Source organism: Camelus bactrianus, chromosome 10 (assembly GCF_048773025.1).
Source record: "Camelus bactrianus isolate YW-2024 breed Bactrian camel chromosome 10, ASM4877302v1, whole genome shotgun sequence".
Taxonomy (NCBI): Eukaryota; Metazoa; Chordata; class Mammalia; order Artiodactyla; family Camelidae; genus Camelus; species Camelus bactrianus.
The window spans coordinates 23,707,814-23,732,581 of NC_133548.1; the positions used below are offsets into that span (position 1 = coordinate 23,707,814).

Below are 24,768 nucleotides of genomic sequence, written 5' to 3' on the forward strand. Positions count from 1 at the left end.
GATATCATGGGGATCACAGCCACAATCTGCTTCCATCAGCAGGGATAGGAACATGAGATGGGCTCCAGAGAGGAGGCTCTTAGAAACGTAGCTCTTTCCCCAGTTGTGGTGGGAGTCAAAAATTCAGCCTCCATACATCTTCACATCCTTCCTCGTGTACTTACCCCTGGGCCCTGCATGAGGACACAAGACCTGAAATGCTCTGAGGTCACACACTCATTCCCCACCTCCCACAAAGTACCATGAACACTAGAGCACTGCCACAGTTTCGGCAACTTATTAGCTTACGTCCACAACCACGGTTCTTTCCACTCCCTCTCTCTCTCCTGTTTCTTTGTCTCTCTTACACACTCATATATACACATACGTACCCAAAATTCAGACCATGTTCCACCAAAAATGAAGCCTTTTCTCTATGATGCCTTTGCTTCTCCCCAAAGTGGTCCAGATTATTCATCTGCTCACTGTGTGGATGTCCCCCCACCTCATGCTGGTTATGACAGCCACTGTGATGTCACGTCCCTACTCAGTTACCTTCAGCAGTTTTCCATTATCCCCTGAAATTGGGTACAAAACTGCCAAGTCAGGGATTGAGGCTCTTCACTAACTGTAATTCAAGTGCCCTTTTGCCTTTTTCCTATGCTGTTCTTTCAGCCCAGTTTGTATTCCACCTCTCACTCCCTGTTGAGTTCCTACCCAGCTTTGCAGATTCTGACCACCCCATGAAGCCGTCGCGGACCCCCAACTTACTGCGAGGGCTGCTGTCCCCTGAATCTCCGTGAGACATGCTTTGTGTTTCTCCCAATGACTTTTGCCGTGTTCTGCCTTTCTTGACAGGTCTCTAAGTACAGTCCTATTCTCCTTTGTACATTGTATGTTCAAGGTCATGGACTCTGTCTTACCCATCCTCGTATCTCCCATAAAAACCACCTCAGATACTTTATCATCGGAGGTGCTCTCTACTTCTTTAGTGGAATTTGTTGCTGAAGAAGAAACAATGTAGGAACCTGGAAGAGCTGTGAGGTGCATTCACAAGAAGGTTAATTCAAGTACCGGGGAAGAAGTGGAGGTCATTCAAGCCCATAAATACTGCTGAGCTTACCAGGGCCGGACCGTCTAGGTACGCAAGCCTCTTGCTCACTTAAGAGAACATCACTCAGTCAGCCCACAGTCCCGGGGCGGCGGGGAAGAGAGGCCAGCCTCTGGGCAAGTGTGACTAGGCTGAGAGACCTTACAGTCCCCCTCAAGGCGGGCCAGCCGAGGGCAGGAGCTCTCTTGCGAGAAAGGTGAGAGGCAGGGAAAAAGGGAGGACCCTCTTCCAGCCCGCCAAGCTGAAGTAGGGGAAAGTCTACTGAACATGACACAGAGATATTCCCACCAATCTCCAGGACAGATCAACCAGAGGATAATGTAAGAAACTGCCCCTAAATTTTTCTTCAAGGTCATGCTTGATCAGTACTTCTCAAACTCTAACGTAATTATGAATCACCAGGGAATGTTGTTCAAATGCGGATTCTTATTCCATAGATCTGGGGTGAGGCCTGAGTTTCTGCATTCCTAACAAGCTTCCACGGGATAGTGATGATGCTGGCTGCTGGATACAGTCTGAGTGACAAGGAGCAACAGAGCGGCAAGAGTTTTGATTCTCATAATGCCCATGGCCCCGCCCGCAACACCCCCTAGAGGAGAGGCTGAAGGGGGGCTGTTTCCAATCCGGTCCTATCTTGCTCACCCCCTTTGAATCCATCCACTGCTTCCAGACCTCGGCAGCTCTAAGAGCAGGAGGTCAAGGTCATGTGGACACGAAGGTGACTACCCCAGGTGGTACCTGCCACGTACATCATGTGCCTTACTCCTCCTACCTCATGGCCACACAAAAGCAGCCCTAAATGCTCAGCTCCTGCCCTGAAGGGGAAGCCAAAAGTGGAGGGGAAGAGGGCAAGGACTGGAAGAATCTAGTCCCAAAATTTAATTACATAGAAATATTCCCAAATATACCAACACAGAGAGTATAGACCAGATATCTCTATTTCTTCCTGATTTTTCTGACCTCTCATCTATGCAGCTGTTTAAGGATGGGATATAGCTTTCGCAGCTCACCAAATCTTTGTTCTTTCATTTCTAAAATAACTATGTTGTTACGACTGTAGCTCTGGGTTAGCAAACAAGAGGCAACAACTCTCAATAACCCAACACCAAGCCTGGAGTAATTTCTTCTCTCAACGTCACATGATCCAGATTAGAGGCTAGTTCCCGAGAGTGCATCCTGCCAGGACTTGGGAAAACCAGAGAATTTTGTCTGAAGTTGACCAGGGGAAACTCCCCATAAACCAGGTGACTCATCAGATTCCTGAAATTCAGGAGAAGCACCGAAAATCCTGAGTTCAGTGCCTCCCCTACCCCATCAGTCATGACCAGGAGCTGGAACTTCTTTGGGGCTCTGGAAGTTAGAGAGGAAAAGTAGTATTTTTTCTAATTATTTGAGGGGGGTGGTTGGCAATTAGGTTGGTTTGTTTGTTTGTTTGTTTGTTTAATGGAGGTACTGGGGACTGAACCCAGGACCTCGTGCATGCTAAGCACACACTCTACCACTGAGCTACACCCTCCCCATAAAAGTAATATTTTAATTCTATTCCCTGCTGAACACACATGCTCTAGAGCAAACAGGAGGAATGCTGCCTTAATCAAGGGGGCCTGGGGGCCTGGGAATGCAAAAGACTTCCCAGTCTGGAGAACTTTCCAGCCCTGTTTGGAATCATTCTCTGAGGTCCCCACAGGGGATCAGAGGCCTCCCACGGGGAAGGCCACTGCCCAGAAAAGGCAGCAGTTTGGTGGGACAGATGATCTAGGAAGAGAAGTCACCTGTTCACGCTTTCCACCATGTTTGGCTGGGGCTCCAAACCGAAAGGCAGAGCTGCACGTGGATCAGCTGCTTGTTGGCAAACACAACCCTTCCACTCTGCCCCCAGCTGCTGCTTCTCAGACCATGCTCACCCACTGCCCATCTCCGTCTTTCAAGGGAAGACGAGGGTCTCTTAGGAGATCAGCAGTGGACGTGGGGTGGGGGAAGGCCCGAGCTCCCTGCGATGCAGAGCACTGCCGTCTGCCTAAACCGAACGCCTCCACAGTGGGGTGTGGGGACCCTGATTCAGTGACAACTTTATTCCATTCAGCTTCTACAGTGAGCCACGGGCCTGATGACTAAGCCACCTGCAAGCCCCACCACCGGGCGCTCCCTCTTCTAATCGGTTCTCGATTAAAGGCGCCCAAGGCAGGCACATGGTCTCCTCACAAATCTCCTCTCCCTTTACAAAGGGAGGTCACCAGAAGGTGAAATAGGAAGATTAAGCTGCTGTAACTCTCTCCTCCTTGACTTCCATGATTCTGCACAAAATACACGTGCATGCGCCCACGCCCACACCCACGCTCACAGCTCTCTCTCCTATCCTGGTATCCCAGCCAACGCCATTAAAGACGGTTTCCCTTTCGAGTATCTTCTACCACCCTCTCTGCCAGGCTGCCAACCCAGAACTTTGAACATTGAGCGGAAACAACAGAATCTCAAGTGGGCTTCTGTCTGGAGCCCCAGGGCCCTGTGGGAACCTCCAGCATGAAGTTTTCTCCAGTTCCCCTGGTCCCCACACCCCTGCTGACTAAAATCTATCTTGTTCATTAAGTTGGGGAATGAAGCCTAATTAAAGCAAAGGAAGCGTCCGCGTGGGGAGGGACACCGACCCCGCGCGGCCCCCTTACCATTGCACGTGGTGTAGCTGTCTGTCCAGGCCGGCTGCTGGTGGAGGAGGTTGTTGCTGGGGTTGAGATTCATTACACCACTTCCTTCCAGAATCATGATCTGTAAGGGGATCAAAGAGCCTGTCCAGTCAGTGCCTCTTGGACAAATGTCATTTGAGAGTACAGATCATAGCTTGAATTCAGGACAGAAGAAGGAATTTGTCTATTTATCCATTGCTTGCCAAGCATGTTGCCAAGCCCTATCAGTAAAAGCGAAACTCACTGGAAATTAAAAATTTCCAGGTTCAATTTTCATATGCATGAGGCAAGTTTTTACAGCCACCCATTCATAAATGAATAATCTCTGATCAGGCATGAAAATGAAAATGTAATTCCTGCTCACTGGGTGAGTTTGGCCAGTAGCCAATTTTTTTTTTCTTTAACAAAAGTGGAAATACCAAAGAGATTTTTGTTTCAAGTGGAACTGCAATTGATGAAAACCCAAACCAGTAGCAGAACAGAGCCGGCACCTGAGCAGGAACTCTGACCTGAAATCGGACAGTTACAAGTCCTAACACACCTGGCCAGCTCCGCACCTGGGCACCCAGTAAATTTCCTCAGCACAAGCATCTGCCCCGGGCTGGGCTGGGCTGGGCTCGGAGGACCTCAGCCATACCTGACCCAGAGCTCCTCAAGTATTTGGCTCCGTGATAATATCAGGAATCAACTGATTTCTCAGCTAAGACACTGCCTCTTCCCTTCCCTCCTGGTAAGAATTCAGACTAGTGTTTCCTCTCCTTTTACAGACCTGAAGAATACCACAGGGCTTCGAAGCTGACTTGCAGATGACTTCCTCCGTCTGAGGGCTCAGTGTCTCAATAAAGGACCCAGGAGAAGAGCCTTTCTTCCCTGGGCCTGTTTGGATTTTTTTTAAACAATGTGAAAATTTTACATGTCAGAAATAGTCACCTCAGTCCTCCAGCATCTCCAATGTTCCTACCCTCGAGCTACTTTTTTTTTTTTAACGAAAGTGAAAATGCCAAAGAAATTTTGTTTGAAGTGGAATTGCACTTCCACCTTTCATACTCAAAGCCCCAGAAGTGTGTTCAGTCATTCAAGGGATGACCAGCCCTGTTTTCAGAAGGCAACTGAGCATTACCCCCAGGGCCTCTAAAGGTAACCTGCTCTTTCTGAATGTTTGGGAGGGGAGAAGAGGCTGGCTTTATAGTGGCAGATCATGGAAACGTTTCTGCCTGTTTTAGGGAGATCTTGCATCCTCAGGTGTCACCAATGTCCCCAGGATGGAAACTGCCCAACCAAAGTAGCTCCATCCCTCAAAACCCTTCCCTCTAATTTAGCTACTGCTCTTCTGGTTCTATGTAGGGCTTGGGGGGAGGGGAGAAGAGGGGTCTAGGAAGGGCATAAAAATTCATTCATGTAGTCATTTACCCAACATATATTCATCAGCCCTTCAATGGGCTGGGTACAGTTCTAGGGACTGGGGACAAAGCAGTGATGAAGAGTTGAACTAGGCTACGCAGGAACATTTATGATGATTTTTAACAGCATCATGATGGTTGTTTGGCAAATAATGAGGCCTGAATCCAGCCTAAGTAGAAGGGAGGTGGAGGAAAAATGCGGTGAGAATGATGAACATGGTAACAGACCACAGGGTGGGGAGAGGGCAGAGCGGCGTTCTATGTGGTGGGGCCGTATAGTTTCGAGGCCAGAATGAGCTGGGGTCAGTTCCAAGGTCTACCACTTCCTTACCAGCTAAGGTTAGTACTAAGTCAAACAAGTCATTAGCCTCTCTGAACCTTGGTTTCCTCATCTGCAAAGTACAGCTCCTCATACCTACCTTGGGTATTGGTTGGAGATGAAATGAGTTTCTACACTTGGAGCACTCGACACCAAGTGGGGCGTGACTGCGTGGCAGGTGTTACGGGGGGAGAGCCACTACCTCTCGGATATCCCGAGCCAGAAGCAAGCTTGGGCCTCAGTTTCCTTATGTAAACGCTTATAGAAGGTAAATAGTTTGCTTCTTGAGTTCATTTTAGGAGAACAACTTGATTCTCATTCTCAGAGAAGGAAAAGCAACCTTCTTCTCTTTCACAAGAACTGAGCCCGTTCCTCTCAAGCTTTCCAGAGCAATTGCCCTAAGCCAAAAAATAAGATGGGGGGGCTTCAAGGCAAAAGAAAACCTCCATGTCCCCAGAGGGGTGGCTGGGAGAGGGAAGGGGCCTGGCTCCGGCTCCTGTTTGCTCAAGGCCGGGCTTGTTCCTTGCCAGCATTTGCTCAACCACAAGCAGTAGAAAGGTTACTGTTTAACCCTGAAAGGGCTGAAGCTCAGAGCCCAGCCCATCTGCATGGAAAGATCTGCCCTCTGGGCTCGGGGTAGGGGGCTGGGGGGCGGGGTTGGGCAGGAGAGGCTTCCCTGAAATTCTCTCACAAGGGTTTGCCTGCAGGGCTATTTCACAGTGGCCATTTCAGTGGAAGCCAGGCCTGCCGGGGCCAGCTCCGACCCCGCTCCGACCCAGCTCCTCGTGAGCTCAGGGCTTTGCCTTGCCACTTCCCAGAAGAACAGAGGGCAGAGCAGCGTGAGGGCTGAGCACCCCGGCTTTGCAGTCGGGGAGGGGTGGGCTCAGACCAGTACCCCCTGCTTGTGACCTCAAGCAAGTTCCAAGTCCGTCTAGCCAAAATCTTTCTGATCCTCACTTTCCCCACCTGGAAAATGAGCCCAACCCAAACCCACAGGGCTGTGGGAATCAAATAAAGCTGTGCATGCAGAGAGCTTAGCGGCTACTAAAAAAGAATTTAATAAATGTCGTAGGACCACGGGAGCCCGTTTTCCTCTTTATACCAAATGCCCACCAGCCCCTTTCCTCCAGGCAGACATTTCTTAGCACAAGGCGTCCAGGACCACTCTCAGCCCACAGGGAAGCCCTGAGGACAATGAGGTCACAACTTCTCCATTGCCACCAGGCCCCCCAGGAGGCTGGGCACACTCCCTGCCCGCACCCCTTTTCTGAGGGAAAGCAGCGAGGGGCCCTTTTTTACAGGGCCCAGTAAATGGTTACCACCCAATAAAAGAGTTTATGTGGCTTATTCCTCAGTGAGTCAGAGTTCACTCTAGCTCACCCAGGCTGGTGAGGAAAGAAGGTCTGTATCTTTAACCCAGTGTGGCGCTGCAGGGACGGTGGCCTGGGGTGGGCACAGGAGGCCCGGGGCTAGCAGAGCGGAAAGCCTCTCACCAAGTGCTACCCACCTCGGAGGCCCAACTCTTCAGTGGTAAAATGAGGACATTTGCCCCCAGCAGCCTCACGAGACTATTGAGGAGATCAAACGAGATAATGAATAATAAATGTGCCTGGAGAATTGCAAAAAAAAAAAAAAATGCATTATTATAACCAACTCACCCACACTCCCATAGACTAATCTAGACTTTCTAAGGTACATGGCAACCACTTTATGGGGTATAAAAAGCAATCCTTTCAATTAAAAAGTAGGGGCATTATTTAATGCTCCTCTTTAAGCTCCCTACTTGACCTTCAGCACAGCTTTTATTGTTTCCTTAAAAAAAAAAAAAAAGATCAAGAAGTGAGAGGTCGAGCCTTTGGAATCTTTGAGGCCTGGGTTAGAATCCAGGCTCCCCATCTTCGCGCCATGTGACCTTGAGTATGTTAACCTGAGTCTTCGCTGCTTTCAAAGGGGGAGTCTGAGGAATGTGGATGCCCTCCAAGCTGAAGGGCTGTTTGGAAGGATGAATAAATCAGGGATTTACCGGTTGCTAGTCCAGTGCCGACATACATGCCCTCAATTATAATCGGTTTCTTTTCCTTTCTTTAAAGGTCAGTTCTCAAGGTGTTTCTCTGACACATTTTACTTCTTCCAGGGTTGGAAGAAGTAAATTCAGAGCCTGAGTAAGAATGATTCCCCGCTTCAAGCCAAAAGCAAGCTGGGAACAGGACCCACCCCTCCTCACCTCCAGCTCCAAGAGGGGAACTCAAGGGGTGAAAAGCAGAGTTTCTTAGCCTTGGCATGACTGACATCTTGGGCGGGGATGGTTCTATGTGATGGGGCCATCTCGTGCATCACAGGACATTTAGAGCTGCATCCCTGGCCTCCAGCCACTAGATTCTAGCAGCACCCAGCCCCTACCCCTAGCAAAACATCCCCTGGGCCAAATCACCCTCAGGTGAGGACCCGGTCAAGTTAGAGCCTGTGGAGGCCACAGCTCAGGCTTTGATCTTGCTGGTGTGGCGACCTGGGACTGTCCCCGAGTCTTTCTGAGCTGCTGTACCCTCTCCTGGGAAACAGGCATGGCATTAGTACCAACACCTAGGCTTGCTGGAGGAGCGAATGAAACAAGGGACTGTGAGGCCCCAGCACACTGCTTGGTTATACCAGGTAATAGCCTCCAAGAATTTTTTTAAATGCACTGGGTATCGGGCCCACCTTCATCTGATTCCCCGTGGTATGTATTCTGGGAACATAGCATAAATTGCTACCTGGGCTATTAAAAACTGTGCACACATGCAAAAAAGCAAATTTTAATTCAGTCCCAAAGAGAGAAATGTAGTGTGGGTGATGCAGGGATTTTTTTCCCATCTACCTTCTCTTATCTCCCCTCATGTATAGGAACAATCCGAGGGAACTCCGTGCCCCCTTGAATTATCTAGACTTCCACATTCACCCAAGACGTCACTGTTTGCACAGCAGTTTCTAAGATGAACACTTTGGAAGACAAAAGTCTGCTCTTTTGTTTCAAGAGGAGGAGCCATGCGTGCAACCCAGTGGACTGCAGTACAACAAGACCCCATGCCGGCCTGCCAGCAGCCCCCATGCCACCTGAGGCTGCCACTTCCCAGCAACCGATGGGCTGTTTGGGTTTGGCCAATCTGAAGCCCATTTTGAATGCAACAGCACTGCGCTGCACTGGGGTGGCCAGAGCCACTCTTCGCTCCCCACTTTGTTATGGGGCAGTCTGGGGTTAAACAGAGTTCCCACAGTGCCCTCAGTTCTAGGGCCTTGGACCACTTCTGGGCCACCCATGAGCTGAGACGACCCACCAACTCTGTGCCCGCTCTACCAGACCTTCATCAAGCACTGGCTTGACCACCATGCACAGGGGGCACCACTGGATTGGGGAGGGGGCCAGCCAAGCACTTGGTCTGACCCTCAAGTTTAAGAGCCTCACATTTGGGCTGCTACTCAGGGGCACAAAAATGGGAACGTGTGAGGCCCAGCCACGGAGAAGGAAGCTCACTAACATCTGGGCTGAAAGGACATATTCAAGGTGGGAGGAGCTTCAAACCCAGCCTAGCGCTGCTGTGTTTCTGGAGGGCAGCTCCTGAGAGTCAGAGCCCATGACTCAGATGGAGAGGGCTGACATCTTGATTCTGCCCCTGGGCAGGCTGTGTTGACCTTGAGGAGGTACTTGTCCTCTCGAAAGCCTTGGTTTCCCCCTGTGACAAAAAGTGGAGTTGATGTGTGGCTTCAGTGAGAATGTTTGTAAAGTTCTCATTTGTTATCACATACATGCCAAGTGCCCAAGAAGTGTTAGCTATTATCATGGAGTCTTCCCACAGGTCTCTCTCTCAGCTGTGTTGGTTGGCTTTGGGGACATTCTTGGGTCAGGGTCGACACTTCAGAGACAGGACAGTGTCGACACTTCAGAGACAGGACAGTGTCATGGTTGGGAGCTTCAGGCTCTGGAGTCAGATGACCACGGTTCAAATCTTGGCTTTGCCAATTTACTAATGAGGCAAGCTTAGACAAGTGACTCAACTTCTCTGGGCCTCAGTTTCCTCATTTCTAGAATGGAGATGATATGAAAAAGGTTATTGAAAGACAAAATGAGGTGCTACCTGTAGAATGCCTGGAAAAGTGTTTGACACAGAGTTAGCACTTGGTAAATGTTAGCTGGTTTTTATAATTATTATTATCACTTATTTATGGTGGTGTCACTATTATTTTACTGAATCTCCAAGGAGGAAATTGAGGGCCAAGTTTAGGTCAAGCAAGGCCTCTAACTTCTGCCACCTACACAATATGCAGCAATCCCAGCTAGTTGGCACAGTCCAGCCAAGGGCTGGACCCGTGCCTCCCCAGCCCCATCCTGGGCTGCTGGGTGGACGCACCATTAGGCTGAGCTATGAACAGCATCTCTCAGCCCCTGCTCACAGAAGCCATGCTCTGCCCCTCTGGGCATGGTCCCTGCTCAAGGGACTGGAAGCCACCCCTCCTGCTCCTCTTCATCCCACTGGACACCCGCTGCCCGAGGCTGCCAGGAGCAGTGGGAGGACACACCTCTGCAGGCTCTGGCTTACTGCCCCAGCCTCGTGCTCCCACACACCATGGCCAGTTTGCAGGTGCATGGGAGAGCAGCCTGTCTAAAATGGGAGCTCCTGGCAGAGTGTGGCCAGGGGATTTCTCTGTCCTACAGGTCCTTAGAACACAGAATATCAGTTACTGGAAGAATGGGGTCTGGGACTTGAGCGTACAGGGACAGAAAAGTGAGGGAAAGGAGGCACCACTGGGACTCTGGCAAAGGGCTGGAGCCATGCACCCCAGAACCCAGGAGAGTCTGCCCAGTTTCGGGACTCCTAAGAGAAGGCCAACAACTGCTCCACCAGTCTCTCTTCTTAAACATACAGAGAGGAACTGTCAGCAGGGACAAACGTGGCCCAGCTTGGGCTTGATCATCTGGATCCAGGTGTGTCTTTTGCTCTGTGGTAGAGCTACTGAGATGTAGGACCAATGTTGTAAATGATGATGATGATGATGATGGTGATGATGATGATGACGATACTAGAGGATCCAGGGCTTACTGAACATTTAAAATGTGCTGGCTCTGTACTAATAGATTTAAATGCATTATCTCAGTCAATACAATAATTCTATAAGGCATTATGTCATTTAACAAATGGCTTATCTGGGGCCCAGAGAGGTTGGGTAACTTCTTCAAAGTCACACAGCTTCACAAGAATTGGAGCCAGAAGAGAATTCAAACTCAGATGGTCTAGCCACAAACCCTTGGAACTTTCTGCTGAGAAGGGGGTGCTTTGCCAGAGAAGAAAGTTGCCCCCAACTCATCCTCACCCCCTCCCTGATTCCATACACAGTCACAGCATTTTCCCTGTGCCATCTGGGATCTCATACCTTTATCAAGTTTCTCCAAGATTATAAAATTCTCTGGCCCAGTCACTCATCCGGGAACCCTGATTGAGACCCTTTTCTCTCTTTGCCAGAGCAATCTGAAGCCATCTCTCTTCCCAGTATATATCCAAGAGCTTTTTACAAGATGAAATAATAGGAAGCTGCCTTCATTTTGTGGTACTGACAATATACTCAGGTAGGAATATGTTAGTGTTCAAAAGCTGGGTCAGTTTTATCCATGATACTCTTAGCCATTAAAAAAGAATTTTTATACACACACACACACACACACACACACAAATATATGTGTATATGAATATATATGCATACACCCATACATATATAAACACTCCTATGCCTCAATAAAGTTATTTTATTTTTTATTTTTGAAATAAACTGGTCCATAATTATTTGTGCTTCATTGGAATTAGACCTCAGGCCAAGAAGTAAGGTTTGCTCCCTCTGGGAGGGTGAAGATAGACTGGGAGCCAGCAGGGCCACAGAGCAGATCTTAAGCAAGGCTTTGCCTGCATTCACTGTTCCCAGCCCCAGGGGACTGAAAGTCAAAGCCACCGTCTGCCTTCTTCCCAGCTCCTTGATTTGTTCAACCACATCATCCCCAAACTGCCTCAGACTGGCTGCCTTGCGTGGGTAATTTTACTCCTCAAGCCAGAGAAACAGTTAGACATTTTGAATAATTACTTTTGTGATGAGAGCACTATCCAGGTCATTCTCGGTCCTTAATCAAAGTTACCAGCAGGTGAATTCACAGCATTTGCCTGAAGGATGTTGCAACAGCTTACTGACTTCCTGTTTCAATATGACTGTCATTTCAAAAGAACTGCTCCCAGCAAGGGGAAAAGAAAATTCAAGTACATGTGAAATCTAACTGAATGTAACACAGACAATAATTCATATTTTCCCAATGAATCAAAATGTGAATCAAGCTTGGGGAATGTATTTGATCCTCTCGGGATTACATCACAGGTAATTTCATACCCTCGTAATGTGTTTTGAAACAGACATTTCATGTTCCCAGGGGCAACACTGGAAGCATTATTCCTGGGTTTTCAAGCATTCTCATGAGCAGTGATGCCATGTTGGGAGTCCCAGAGTTGAACCATTATAGACACACTTTACTGACTGTAAGCTATTTGGAACTATAGCTATCATGCTGATCTTTATCAGTCTGGGTGCCTGATCCAGACAAGGCACAGACACTGACAATGCACCGGCACCAAAGCTGATCAAAGGGCAAGATTCCCTTACACAGCCCCAGGAGCCTTTATCAACCTCGCTCAGATATGACAAACTAAGAATAGAGCAAGCCTGGAATCAGAAAAGGTTACGGAGTCTTTTGAGATCAAAACAGAAACTAGGGCTCTCTCCTCCCCAATATGCATGTCTACACTTGGCTTTGCATGTGTTTTGTGGGCCCCAAGCCCTCTAAAGACCATCCAATGACCCCTGAAAATCTATTGACACCAGAGATCTTTAAAAAACAAAACAAAACAAAAAAACAATCTTGCACTCATGTTGGACTGGAATGTAAAGACATTTTATAGTGGAGTTAGGGTTGGAAGACAGGTTTATTCCAACCTCTGAGAGAAGATCTAAGAGATTCTGTTCTTGCTCTCTTCCTTGACGTGGCTGTTGCCTAGTTCTCTCACGGTGATGCCAGAAGGGGCCCCACTGTCCCTCTCCAGCCGCAGCTGAAGTCGGAACCATGCTGCATCGAGGAAGGTCACCCCGGACCTCTGTTTGGCAGTGCAGTGAAGAATTCACCATACTCCCCACCACCCTGAACCTCAGTATCTGTCTCCCCTCTAACCCTGGTCTCTATCCTGCAACCAAATAACCATAAAATAAAAGACATATAGCAAAAAAAAAAAAACCCAAAAAACAAAGACAAAAAACTCCAGACCTCACTTCTTATTACAACCACAGGTCTCTGCAGGTCTTTGGAGAAGTGCGGGGACAGGGATAGAGCGTCCAGGGTGACGTCTGTGGTGCTTATTTTCCCACTGGGCTGAAGAGGCCACACAGGTGTTTCTCAAAATTTGGTCTATAGACCACCTACACCTTCATCACCCAAGGAGAAGTTAAATTTGAGGTTTCCTGGGGTCCTATCCAGACCTCTGATTCAGAATCTACGTTTTTAAGAACCTCCTCAACCTTTTAAGAACCTCCTTAAGCCCCCTCACAGCTGAGAACTTCTGGTCGTAGACTCATCTACTGGCCTTCCCACAAGATACCGAACTCCAGGAGATACCAGCCTTGAAAGAAACACCCATAAACACCAGGAAATCTTTGTAGAGTCAGAGACAACATGCCAGCATGTTCGAGAACTCAATCTCCACCTCGTCTGTGGAGATTCTATGGCTATATGATTTGCTAACTTGAACTAACGCGGTTCCTAATGGTCAGTACCACTAAACTGTTGGATGCAACAATGCTCAGCTCCTTACAAGTATGAGCCTCTGAAGACCAAACAAACAAACTCAACCTCAGAACATAGCATTTGCAGAGGATTTTTATGATGATCACTTCCATCAAGAGAACCTCATGGCTGCCTGAGTCACCCCTTCCCCCATCCCACCCCCATCAGTGCTTCAAAAGAACCACTCTGGATTTTAGACCTCATAACCAAAGAAATTTGGTGTCTTAGCCTTCAGTGGGGAGAAACAATCATCAAGGAATGTTTGTCCCACTAGTATAAATATTCATTTATCCCCTCCGATTAATATGTATTTATTGACCATCTCCTAGATGCTAGGTACTGTGCTGGGTGCTGGGGACACAACGGTGGACAAAACACAGAAGCTGTCCTGCTCGACTGGACTATTCGGTGAGGACACCACTTCCAAAAACAACGGTGGCTCTTTCCAGAGTCTTCTGCTCTCCTTCATCTCCTGATGGGGATGCAGTGGAGTGAGAGCCGAGAGCCTGGCAACCTGCTCTGGCATTTGGAAATGACCAAGCTTGGGAAGAACTTCAACTCAGGTTAAAAACAGTACTGATCCTTTTCTCTTCAGCAACCCCACGCCCTTGCCTTCACAGGAAACCCTCACTAAGACGTGAAGTTGGCAGACATGAGCTTTACAGAGCAGCCTCAGCCAAAACCAATCTCAACTCAGGGCAGAATAAAGCAGTTGGTTGTCTGGATGGTGACTGTCTCTCCCGGAGACAATGGTGTGTTTATGCGTCAGAGGGTTAGGGGCAGGTTAACATAAAAACCCACCGTAAACAGAGCTGTTAATTCGGTTGCTGGCAGGGGCTTCTGTTATCTTCTGAATGCCTCCCAGAGGGTATAAGCCCTACCTTTTCATTTGCGTTGGCAGCAGAGTTATTTTTTTGCACCTGTTGCTCTGCTCCAATAACAATGCACTTAAGCATTGATTTGTTGGAAAATAAACAGAAAAAAGCAAAGAAAGGCATCTGCCCAAACAGCCTGAGCTGGTTTGACTGAGCGTTCATGCCAATTTGTTTTTCCTATAAAAACCAAAGAAAACCCTGCACTTTCAGTTTGGATGCTACCCTCCCACTCCTTCAGAAGAAAAAGTGGTATCGAATAGGCCAGCCAGAGCTCGCAGGGCCAAGAAGCCAGAAGACACTGTACTTTTCCATTGGCTGGCTCTGCAAGGGCGCTGAGGGGTGTCCAAGAGCCACAGAATGACATGGCCAGCCTCCAGCCAGCCCTGTTAAGATCATGAATCCGATTAATGAGGGCAGAGAAGGGGCTGCCGGGATAGGATCAAAACTCAAACCACACTCTTCCAAATGGTTGACTTCCGAAAGTCAACATGGTTCAGGGAGTAGGTGTGGTCTATGGTTACCTCCTAAAGCGGAGACTCAGCGTGCCTGAATCTCAGTCTGGCCTCTCCCAGACAGTTCTTCGGTCCAGCCCCGGGCAACGAGCATGATTTGAAAACCCCCGATCCCTGGACCATAACTTTCCAACCAGCGAAAGGAGGTTCACTCCACCTACCTCCAAGGTGAGCTGTGGATACTCACTCATGTCGTGCCAAGTGACTTGAGGTCCCAGGTCCCAGGTAGGAAGGACCTGAGACATCCCCAGCGTGATGCCTGCATTAATTCAAGCATCATCATGCTCTCATTTCTCAACAGTTTGTCAATATCACATGATGAGCTCAAGTCAAAAAGGGCCACAAAGAGCTAAGTAAATCACTCAGACGGAGATCATGACAATACCAATTAAGCAATGGCATCACCACCCAGCCTTCAACACACGCAGTCAGGAGAAGCCTCTTAATATCTCTTTTTAAGCCTGGAGAAGAAAGCCTAGGACACGTGGGCGAAGCGCGAGGTTCCCCAAGATGACCACCTCCCCCATCGTCAGCTTTCTCTCAGCCACTGGGCCTTCGCTGTCACCAGACCACTGGCTCAGTGGGGGAGTCACAGCAGTGGGGGGAGGTCTTGGAAATGCCGCTTCTCAAGGAGCGTTAAGAACAGGGTGTTCCGACAGGGGAGGGATATGGCTGGCTGAGCATTCCCAAGCATTCTTGTCATGAGCAGGGCAGGGAGTGGAGCGCCTCGGAAACAAACTGGGCAGCCAGAAAAATAAAAGATTTAACACCACCCTCAGTTGACTGAAAAATAAATAAGACCGAGGACGCAGGAATGCGGGAAGGGTGGAGGGAAGTTAGAGGTGGGGATGTGAGCCAGGGAGGGGTTGGGAAGGACTGGGACAATGGGTTTGACCATGTCAAGATTCAGATTTCCTCCCAGAGAAAGAACTAAGATGCTCCAGCCAAGGAAAGATAAACAGCCACCAATTTGGAATCTCACAGACTGTATAATTAGAAAACAACAACCAAAATTATGAAGGGGATGAGAGTTTATATTTGTCAACTGTTTATGATGTGTTAGGAATTATCTCACTCAATTCTTGCAATAGCCCCGACATTGGTACTAATATTATCCCCATTTTAGAAATAAGGAGGCACAGAGAAGTTAAGCAACTTACCCAAAGACACAGAGCGAGTAAACGAACTGGCTGTATTAATAATAAATGTATTGGGGTGTAGAAGGAAAGTGCAATATAATTCTTTCTTCTTTGAAAATGGATCCTTGTGTTTGTAAAGAGGAGGAGGATGTCTCTGAGGGTTGCATACTTTCATTTTTGAATTTGAGATCCTTTAAGTACAGCTCCCATCATTTTTTTCCCTAAGTGTGAGCAGGAGTCACACTAAGCATCCTTGTGCCCTAATATGAAAGTTCTCTTTAGTGTCCATCAGTGTGGATGCTGCTACAGAAGCACCAGTTCACGAGCACTCAAAGCCGTCTGTCAAAACTTCAGTCTGGCTTCCTGCTGAAAGCCCGAGATTGACTCAGGAGTCGGGCTTGGCTGCTTGAAGCCACCTCAGACTTATTAGGCATGATAAAAGAGTGGTCATAATAACAAGGGAAAAAAAACTGTTGAAAAATTAAGGGGAAATTGTGCCTCCTTTGGAAAAGCGTCCAGTGTCTTCCGAGTCGACACACGCAGGTGCTGATGACAGACCTGCCATGTCGCGGACATCACACAGATGAGGGGAAGACGGTGGATGTGCATTCTGAGAGCCTGAATCCCATCACTCCCAGACATAAATCCAGGAAAGTTCCACCATGCCTATGACCTTGGAACAGTTTGTAAAAATGTAGCTGTAAAACCCAGACAGAACTCCACTAGGCTCATCCCAGTATCATCTTCGCGACTTAAGAAACAAATAGTATCTGAATTTTCTCACGAATTAGAGGGTCTCCTCTTTCGAAGAAGTGGGTTTTTCTTTTGTACAATCATTAAATGACAATAGACAAGACAGCCGAGTTCCCTTTTAGCGCCTTCCTACAAAAAAGATAGACTCTGGGCACACCGGGTCTCATTTGTCCTTCCAGAACACACTTTGCTCTGCTTCTCCCAGCTCGTGGGCCTGTGTCATAAACCCTCTGGAAAGCAGCAACTGAAAATATCCATCAGCAAGACAAGCGACCCCTTCCCAGGAAGGTTTTCTGAGGAATCAAATCCCTTCCAGCTGGTTATGCAGCTGCAGCCGTTCCTCCAGGTGCTTTGGAGGAAATCTTTGCTGCTCAAACAAAATGATCAAGTTCACCGACTCAAAAACCAGTGCCTCCCTCCTCGCCAGCACTCAGCTTTCCACCCAAGGTCAGCTCCCCGCCACAGCTGCCCAGCCACCGGGCAGCAGGAGTTGTGACTCGTTTGAACAATTTCATTACATCCAGAGGCAGGCCCAGCCACATGATTTGCAGGGCTCAGTGCAAAAGGAAAGTATGAAGCCCCTGGCTCCAAATGTATTAAGAATTTCAAGACAGCGACGGCAGAGCATTAAACCAAGCACAGATTGTTTGTAAGTGCTGGGCCCTGCGTGACTGCACGGGCTGCAGCCCCTCAACACCGGCCCTGTCCCGGGGGTCAGTCCCAAGTTTGCCTTCACCTGCACCTATGTTCTGTCACCGTGGAAGGCAAGGGGACAGTCTTTCCTGTCTTTGCCCCATGAACGGGCTCTTAAGTAGTTGGGAGGATTGAACAAAATATGACACTGAGCATGCCAGTAATAGCACCTGGCTTATAGCAGGCACTCAACAAACGTTAGCAATTATTGGCAATATTATTGTTATTATTATTATTATTATGCCAAGGTCCCAAAGCTACCCATACACAAGAAATACGGGTGGGAAGAAAATATACCCCATTTTGCCACAGACCATGTATTCACGGCTGCTGTTCAGAAGTCATTTCCTTAGCCCTGCGTGAGCAAGGGCTACACATTAGGGGTTCTTAGCCTTCTTTTTACACCATGGACTCATTTTGCATTTACTGAGGCTTATAAACCCTCATTTACTGAGGCTTATAGACCCCTCCTCAAAATAATGCTTTTAAAACAACAAAGTAAAATAATAAGATTAGAAAGGAAATTTATATTGCAATATAATTATCAAAATACTTTAAAAAATAAATGTGTGGTATCATAATAGTATACGTGCTCCTTTATGACTGCGTCAACCAAGAGTATCTGGTGCAGGTCCAATAACCTCTGTGATATCAAAGTAGTGGTGACTCCTGACATTTTGAGACATCTGTAATGGGTGTAGTGTGATGGGACAATGTCTGTAATTTCCCTTGGTGACAATCAGTTACAGCTACTGCTACCGTGGAATTTTCCCTACATTCATATTGAAAGAAAACATTGATTTTAGTTAGATTGCCAAAAACGAAAATGTAATTTTTTTCACAGCCACGTTCACAAACTCTGATTTCTCTCCGTGGACACCCAGAGGGTCCTTGGATCCCAGGTTAGAAAAACCCTGCTATTTTACAGCCAGGACTGCTTGTTCGATTCAAGTAGCCTCAAATAGCCAACTTCAACATGGCTAGAATCCTCCTTTGAACAATTTACAGGAGGCAGACCCCAGAGTGCTTTGGCAAAATAAGTAAGCAGGATTTTTTTTGAAAGCCCCTAGAACACCCAGAGTAATTAATGTCTTAGCTGCAGGGGCCAGCAGATACCTGGAGACACTCAAGATTGTAAGGAGTGGGCAATATGTATAAAGTTGCCGTTAGTCATGTGAACTGCCAGGGGTGGTGGCAGTTCTTTCTTCTGGAGGCCCCTACGTGCCAGGCATCAAGACAGGATAAAAACGTGCTAGGTACCTACCCCAGGTCTTCCTTGGAACCCCGATGGGTTGTGGCTGGCAGCCAGCTCAAGACAAGGCTCAACTTGGAGGTCCTCCCGTTAACATGGTTCGTCCCATCTCTCTGCTGCCCACCTTCCCCACTGAAAACCCCAGTGCCTTTCTTTCCCAAGGTCACAGTACAGAAACAACCAACAATCATTTTGAAAAACAAAATCTCACAATTATTCATCCACTCCATCTCAATAGAGACTCACTGAAAACACCCATGCTGAGGACTGAGCCTCCAATTCCATTCCACAAATTACTGAATGTTTACTCACAAGCATTTATCCAGGTGCTTTCAGATTCTTTGTCTAATTTAATCCTTACAGCAGCCTGTGTAGATGTTATTAACCCCATCTTCCAGATGAGTAAACTTATATTCTCAAGCTTACATAATTCGCCCAAAGTCACTCAGTTTCTCGGTGGCAAAGTCGAATTTGAACCCAGATGTTCTGACTCTAAATTCGATGTTCTTTGCACCACATTTCAGCTGCTTCCAGGCAACAACGACTCACAGCCTCCTGCCCCTTCAGATACAAAAGCAGACAAAGTCTACTCTTCATCAGCATTCCTCAACCCACAGCCTCTGGCCAGTGGTGTTAGTAAGACAGGTGAAAGGTAAGCTAGGCACTGTCTGATTTTCTAACTGAGACAGAGGCTGAATGTGGGCCAAATCTAAAGTCCACTGCAAAGAAAACAAGTCTTGTCACTAGTCACCATGAAGACAGGGCTGAAATAATCTTCATCTTTCAGACCCCACTTACTTCATCCACCAGAATATATCATTAACCCTACTGTAGGCATTTTTTTTTAAGTTTCCTAAGAGGGACGCCAAAATAATCTCTATGAGACAGTCATATCCCCCAAGCTCCATTGTCCTTTATAAAAAGTAGGAGACCCTCTTCATATTCCAAAAAAGGCTCAATAGAAGTTTGCATCAGGCCAAGAAAGGGCTGGCAGGCTGACTAAACTTTCTCAGATCCAAAATTGGACCAATCAAGGCCCAGCTCCCAAGACTGTTTATCCTGTGCCCACAACGTAGAGTGAAGGGGAAATGACAGAATGTGAAATCGTTAAGGTCACCACAATTACGACATCAAAGAAAGTCTGCATCTAGACAAGGTCCTCCAAAAGTAAAAAATGTGCTGTTATGTTAATTGAGGTGATCTATTAGGTCAATAATCAAAATATTATAGTAGGCATTTTGGGTTTTGTTTTTATCATAAGGCACGTTTAGAATGCACCTAGGCTGGCCACATTTCAAATAAATAGGCAGATACCCTTAAAAACAACAAACATCCTTCTAAGAAGGGAAAGGAAGGAGGCTCTAAGGGCCTAGCTGTGGGCAAAAACTGGAAAAGAAGAGATAATGTAAATCCAGTGAGCCAGAACAAGGCGCTCAGCCCCATGAAACAAACCGAAGACAGAATGTGGTTAGGTGCTGGTGAAATCAATTTTCAAAGGAGTAGTTTACAGAGTGTCTCTTTTAAAACAAGGCCAATTAAAACCCTGGGAGCCTCTTTAAATGGGCCATCCTGCTTGACCCTATTGCAAGCTCTGGTTGCTCCAGATTCAGGCCCAGGCCCTCTGGGAAGACTGGTCTCCTGGTTGGCCGCCCAGTGGCTGGGTCAGACACAGTTCCCTTGGGTCTTTCTCTAGGAGAAGAGAGTCCACGTCCAACCAACCTACCCAATAATTCACGGGCAATCAATCAAGCAGGCTGATCAGCACCACACAAACTGAGTAAACTCCGTGGGGGCCTGAATGTTCACTTTTAAGAAGGCTGCTTTGGTGTTTTATAGACGACGGCATTAGGGTGCCTATCCGTGTACACCAACTGCTCCCTGTGGTCACAGAACAGTCAGCTTCCTCCACTTCTACACTCGCACCAACTTTGGATACATGAAGCAACTGATAAAGTTGGGACATTGTCATGGGAATAGTCTCAAACACCCCAGTAAAGGCTCCAGCTGTCCAGCCTTAGTACCTCCACCAGGCATACCCAAAATTCTGAAGACCCCCAAGGAAGCCATTTAAGGGCTCCTACTGATCTTCTTTCCTGTCTTACCCTTAGGGCATCTCCCAACCCCATTCTCAGCTTTCACAGACTTGAGCTAAACCTGCTGACCTCTAAGCATAGCTGGTTTCCCCCAGTCATCAGAATCTGAAGGAGGACCAAAGTGGATCTCACAGGTGATCAGACTCTTTTGTCTAGATGAGGAAACCGAAGCCCAGAGAGGTGGAGTGTTGTTGCTCTGGGCACACAGCTTTGCTGGGACTAAAAAACGAGGTCTCCGGACTCCTAGTCGTGGGGCCTTTCTACACTCTGCCTTGTCCACACTGTGCTCCAATCATTCAAAACATGAGTCTGAATCTGTCAGGGAAGGGTCTTAGAGAAATATCTTTCCATTCCCCCCTCTGAAGTCCAATAAATGTTTTATCAAATAACTCTGAGGGATTCATGGAAATTTCTACTCCAGCACATCTCAGCTTCCTGACATCAAAGCCACTGGGCTTGAATACATGTCCCATGCTAACATGAGCTGCTGTGGGGAATATTCTACCCCACTGCACTAATGTATTTCCTGCACGTCTGGCCCTTTAAAACCCTGACCAGTTTAAATAAACGTGATAGTCACATATGTCTAATAAGAGCACAATTGCTTTTCCTTAGAACAAATCATATTATTTAAAATCATATTATGAGAAACTAGATAATAAAACATTTAATAAAGTTTATTATCTTCCCTGTCTCTTCAGTTATTCAGCAACAGATTTAAGAGAACCCTGCGTGGTACGATCACCTTCCTGCCACTCTCTGGGGAAGACAATTCCCAGCGCAGAGCCCGCTTGTCTCACCCAGGCTGAAAGCCCTGCGCTCATCAGTTACCCAGTAAGAGGGCCTGGGCGAGAACACGGTCTCAGACACCAAGGCTGCAGTGGAGCCGGTGCGTCCCGACCAGGGCCCCACCTACAACAGAAACGACAGTCCCTTCAATTCCACCAGAGATCGATCTGCACGAGAGAAATGGGCTGAAACAGAAGCAAAAGTGTCACTGAAAGTCACGTTCCAACTTTACACTTGGTTCCTTCAAACCGTGGCATTGCTTCTCAAGTGCATTAGCAAGTTCCCCCACGGCGTTCTTGGTATCCACCCCATTCCCATCTCCCAGAGGTCTTTGAAAGTCACATCTGTTCAAAAGGACCTAGGGAGGACTCCATCTGGAGGAAGGGTAAAAGACTGAACCACTTTTTAATGATTTGTATTAACCTCTATGGCTGGGACATTAAACAGGGTTCCTACACTGAGTTTTCAGAAAGCGAGATGGTCTAAAGGACATAACCCAGTACTAACCCTAATTTGGGGGAAGGTGAGGATGAGGAGGAAATAAAACATTACAAGATTCTAGAAAGCTAAGTTCTACTTCCTAGGCTGGAGGATGTAGCTGAGTGGTAGACTGCATGCTTAGCATGCACGAGGTCCTGGGTTCAATCCCCAGTACCATTTAAATAAATAAATATACCTCTCCCCATAAATTAATTAATTAATCTACTTCCTAGAAGTGAACTTTGACCCAAAGCACTCACATTCTAGGCCTAGGACCTGATACTAGTTCCTTCCAGTTTCCAATTAGCTAATTGAATGCAGTTGAGTAAATATTTTAACCGTTCAGTTTCCATTTTGTCTCAGCCTTTCAAGTTATCAAAAAGGTATTGAAAGAGGATCTGGGTAAGCTGGAAGATTAATGGAAGCATAAATGTGGAATCATGCGTGTGAATGTAGGATTGCTCAGAGGTCTGGAAAGGCCCGAGGCATTTCCATTTGGGGGAGCTCACAATATATTAAAACATGGGAAAAAAAATATCAAGAGTGTTGTCTGAATTTAACAAATAGATATTTTTTAACCCAAAAGAATAAATATAATTGAATTTAAGATCTTTCCTATGTATGAGGCCTAGATCAAAGGCATCACCCTACCCACAACCATCCTCCAAAGGCCCTGACTAACACCCGCCATCTTGAACAGTCATGCAAGAGAACTTACAGCACAGTTGTTCCCCCAAAGTTACTATCTTTTAAAATGCTTCCACAAAATACTTTGGAAACACGGAGAAGGATTATCTCCATTATATTTATTACTCTTTCAAATCACACACTTCCAAATGACCCTCATTTCACGTTCCTATTATTTTTTTAAATCTATCTATATAAGCCACTAGTGATGGTGTAGAAATAACGTGATCCTACGTGACTTCAGATTATCAGATGAAACTGAGGAGTTATTTCATAGTCTCAGAATTCTAGGTCTCATTGGAGCCTTCTGCAAACTCCAAATGCAGCTATTAAAGCCATTCTTAAAATCTCTTAAGAGCCTTTCGCAATAGCATCTCTTACACATGAAGTTCTTCCTAATAACATGACTTCATCCCTCCGGTTGGAAGTCAACTCTTCCCTTGAAGACAAAGGAATCCCTCAGTGGAATTAGTGCACGGCCACTCATGATCCCCAACTACCCAGTGATGCAGTAAAAGGCTTTATCTGAACACATCCTCGCAGCCATGCCTACAGAATCCACTCCTGAATTACAACTTCCATTGAAAGTTCTCAATCCAGACACTCACTCACTTTCTCCCTGTTACTAAGGTCAGTGCAGACAGCCACGTCTGGGAGCTCAGACTCACAGCTTCATCTTAACAAGACACAGGCTCCCGCAGTCCTAGGAGGGTCCTAAATCTTGGCAAAGACAGATGGTGAAAATGTCACTTTCCTGACTCAGCGTTGTCATTTACCAACAAGAAGGTTAATTCCCCACCGTTTACAGTTCTATCCACATTGAGGCCAACACTTCTCCATGGTGTCCAAACAAAACCAAAAGAATCCCTGTCTTAGAAGGCATTTGGTGCTGCTGAGTCACGTCTGCCTGTCTGGTCACAGTATCCCATCATGGAACAAGCAAAGGGTTAGTCTGTCCCCTGGTGATATGGCAAAACTCTTTGCCAAAATTGTTTTTGTTTTTTGTTTTCTGGACAGAGACGTGCAGCTCTCCCAACACCGTTGCCTACCTGGGCTGCCTGACCACTTTTTTCAGTTTGGATATATACACCCTTGCCTGTTTCCAACCATTTTCCAGAATATATACTGAAGATGAATCTGCCTTTCCCTACACTGAGTCAGAAAAATTACCGATAGAAGACATCTCTAGAAAGTGAGAACGTTTGCTCTGAGCCCCAACAGCCATTGAGCTAATCAGTTCTTCACTGAGCTCCATCAGGGTCACCTCTCCCTAGCTTACAGAATTTCAGAATTCCATCCAGAGAAATGGCTTTATCACAGAAATAGAGGGAAATCAGGAGGCTTTTAAATTCACAGTGATTGGAAGTCCAGACTCCATGCAGGGAATGCACAGATAACACCCAAAGTAGCGCTGCTGTGCTCCAAGATAAAATTCTAAAACAAGCCAGTGAGGTAAGCACAGGTGAGGCGAGCTTCACTTCCTGCCAGCCGCCTCGGGGAGTCTGTTTTATTTTCACCTGTCTGATTCAAGGCAGGCTTCTCTTTCCACTTGGGTATTTGAATTCCAGATTCAAAAGAAGGTTTAAAAATAAAGACTTACCTCATTTACCTAAAGATTCTGGGTGGGAAATCCAATAGCTGTGGCTAATGGAGGGAAGGCAGCGAGCAGCACTCACGCCAGCTCCTACGGGGAGAGGGAACCAGGAGTGTTATCACGTCTGAGCCCTCATCAGAGTGAAGATAAATGCATATGACAATAATTTTAAATCATTTTGTAGGATGTTAAGCAATAAGCCACCAACCGGGAATTCCCTAAGTCACTTCCCCCTCTTCTGATTGGCTGCCGAGCCCTTTAAAAAAATAAAATAAAGGATTACAAACATTTGCTCATTTGCATTTGGCCAACTCACACGTTAGTGTTCAAACAAAACAGGTCTAACCAGGTTATGCCTGTCTCAGAGAACAGAGAGACAACCTGTTAATGGATGAGGAATTGATTTGGTGGTGACTGTTCTTTTCAGCTTAGAGGCTGTTTTCAGGTGACTAGCACCACGCTGGCTCCCCAAAGACACCATCAGGAAGGGAGAAATGTTCAAAACAAAGTGAGCCAACATTCAAATCTGGAGTAGATGGTGGTATAGGGAGCGGGGGCACTCTTAAATGTC

General features: G+C 47.0%; 1 protein-coding gene across 1 annotated transcript in view; it reads right to left on the minus strand.

The window, feature by feature from the left end:
- The window catches only part of EHF (ETS homologous factor), a 41,286-nt gene extending 16,924 nt beyond the window's left edge, over positions 1-24,362 (minus strand). Inside the window, exons 1-2 of the mRNA XM_074372180.1 lie at positions 24,204-24,362; positions 3,754-3,853 (exon numbers count right to left, since the gene is read on the minus strand). Of these exons, the coding sequence (XP_074228281.1) occupies positions 3,754-3,850 (97 nt within the window). The 5' untranslated portion in view covers positions 3,851-3,853; positions 24,204-24,362. The remainder of the gene's footprint in view (positions 1-3,753; positions 3,854-24,203) is intronic.
- Between the last annotated feature and the right edge of the window lie 406 nt (positions 24,363-24,768).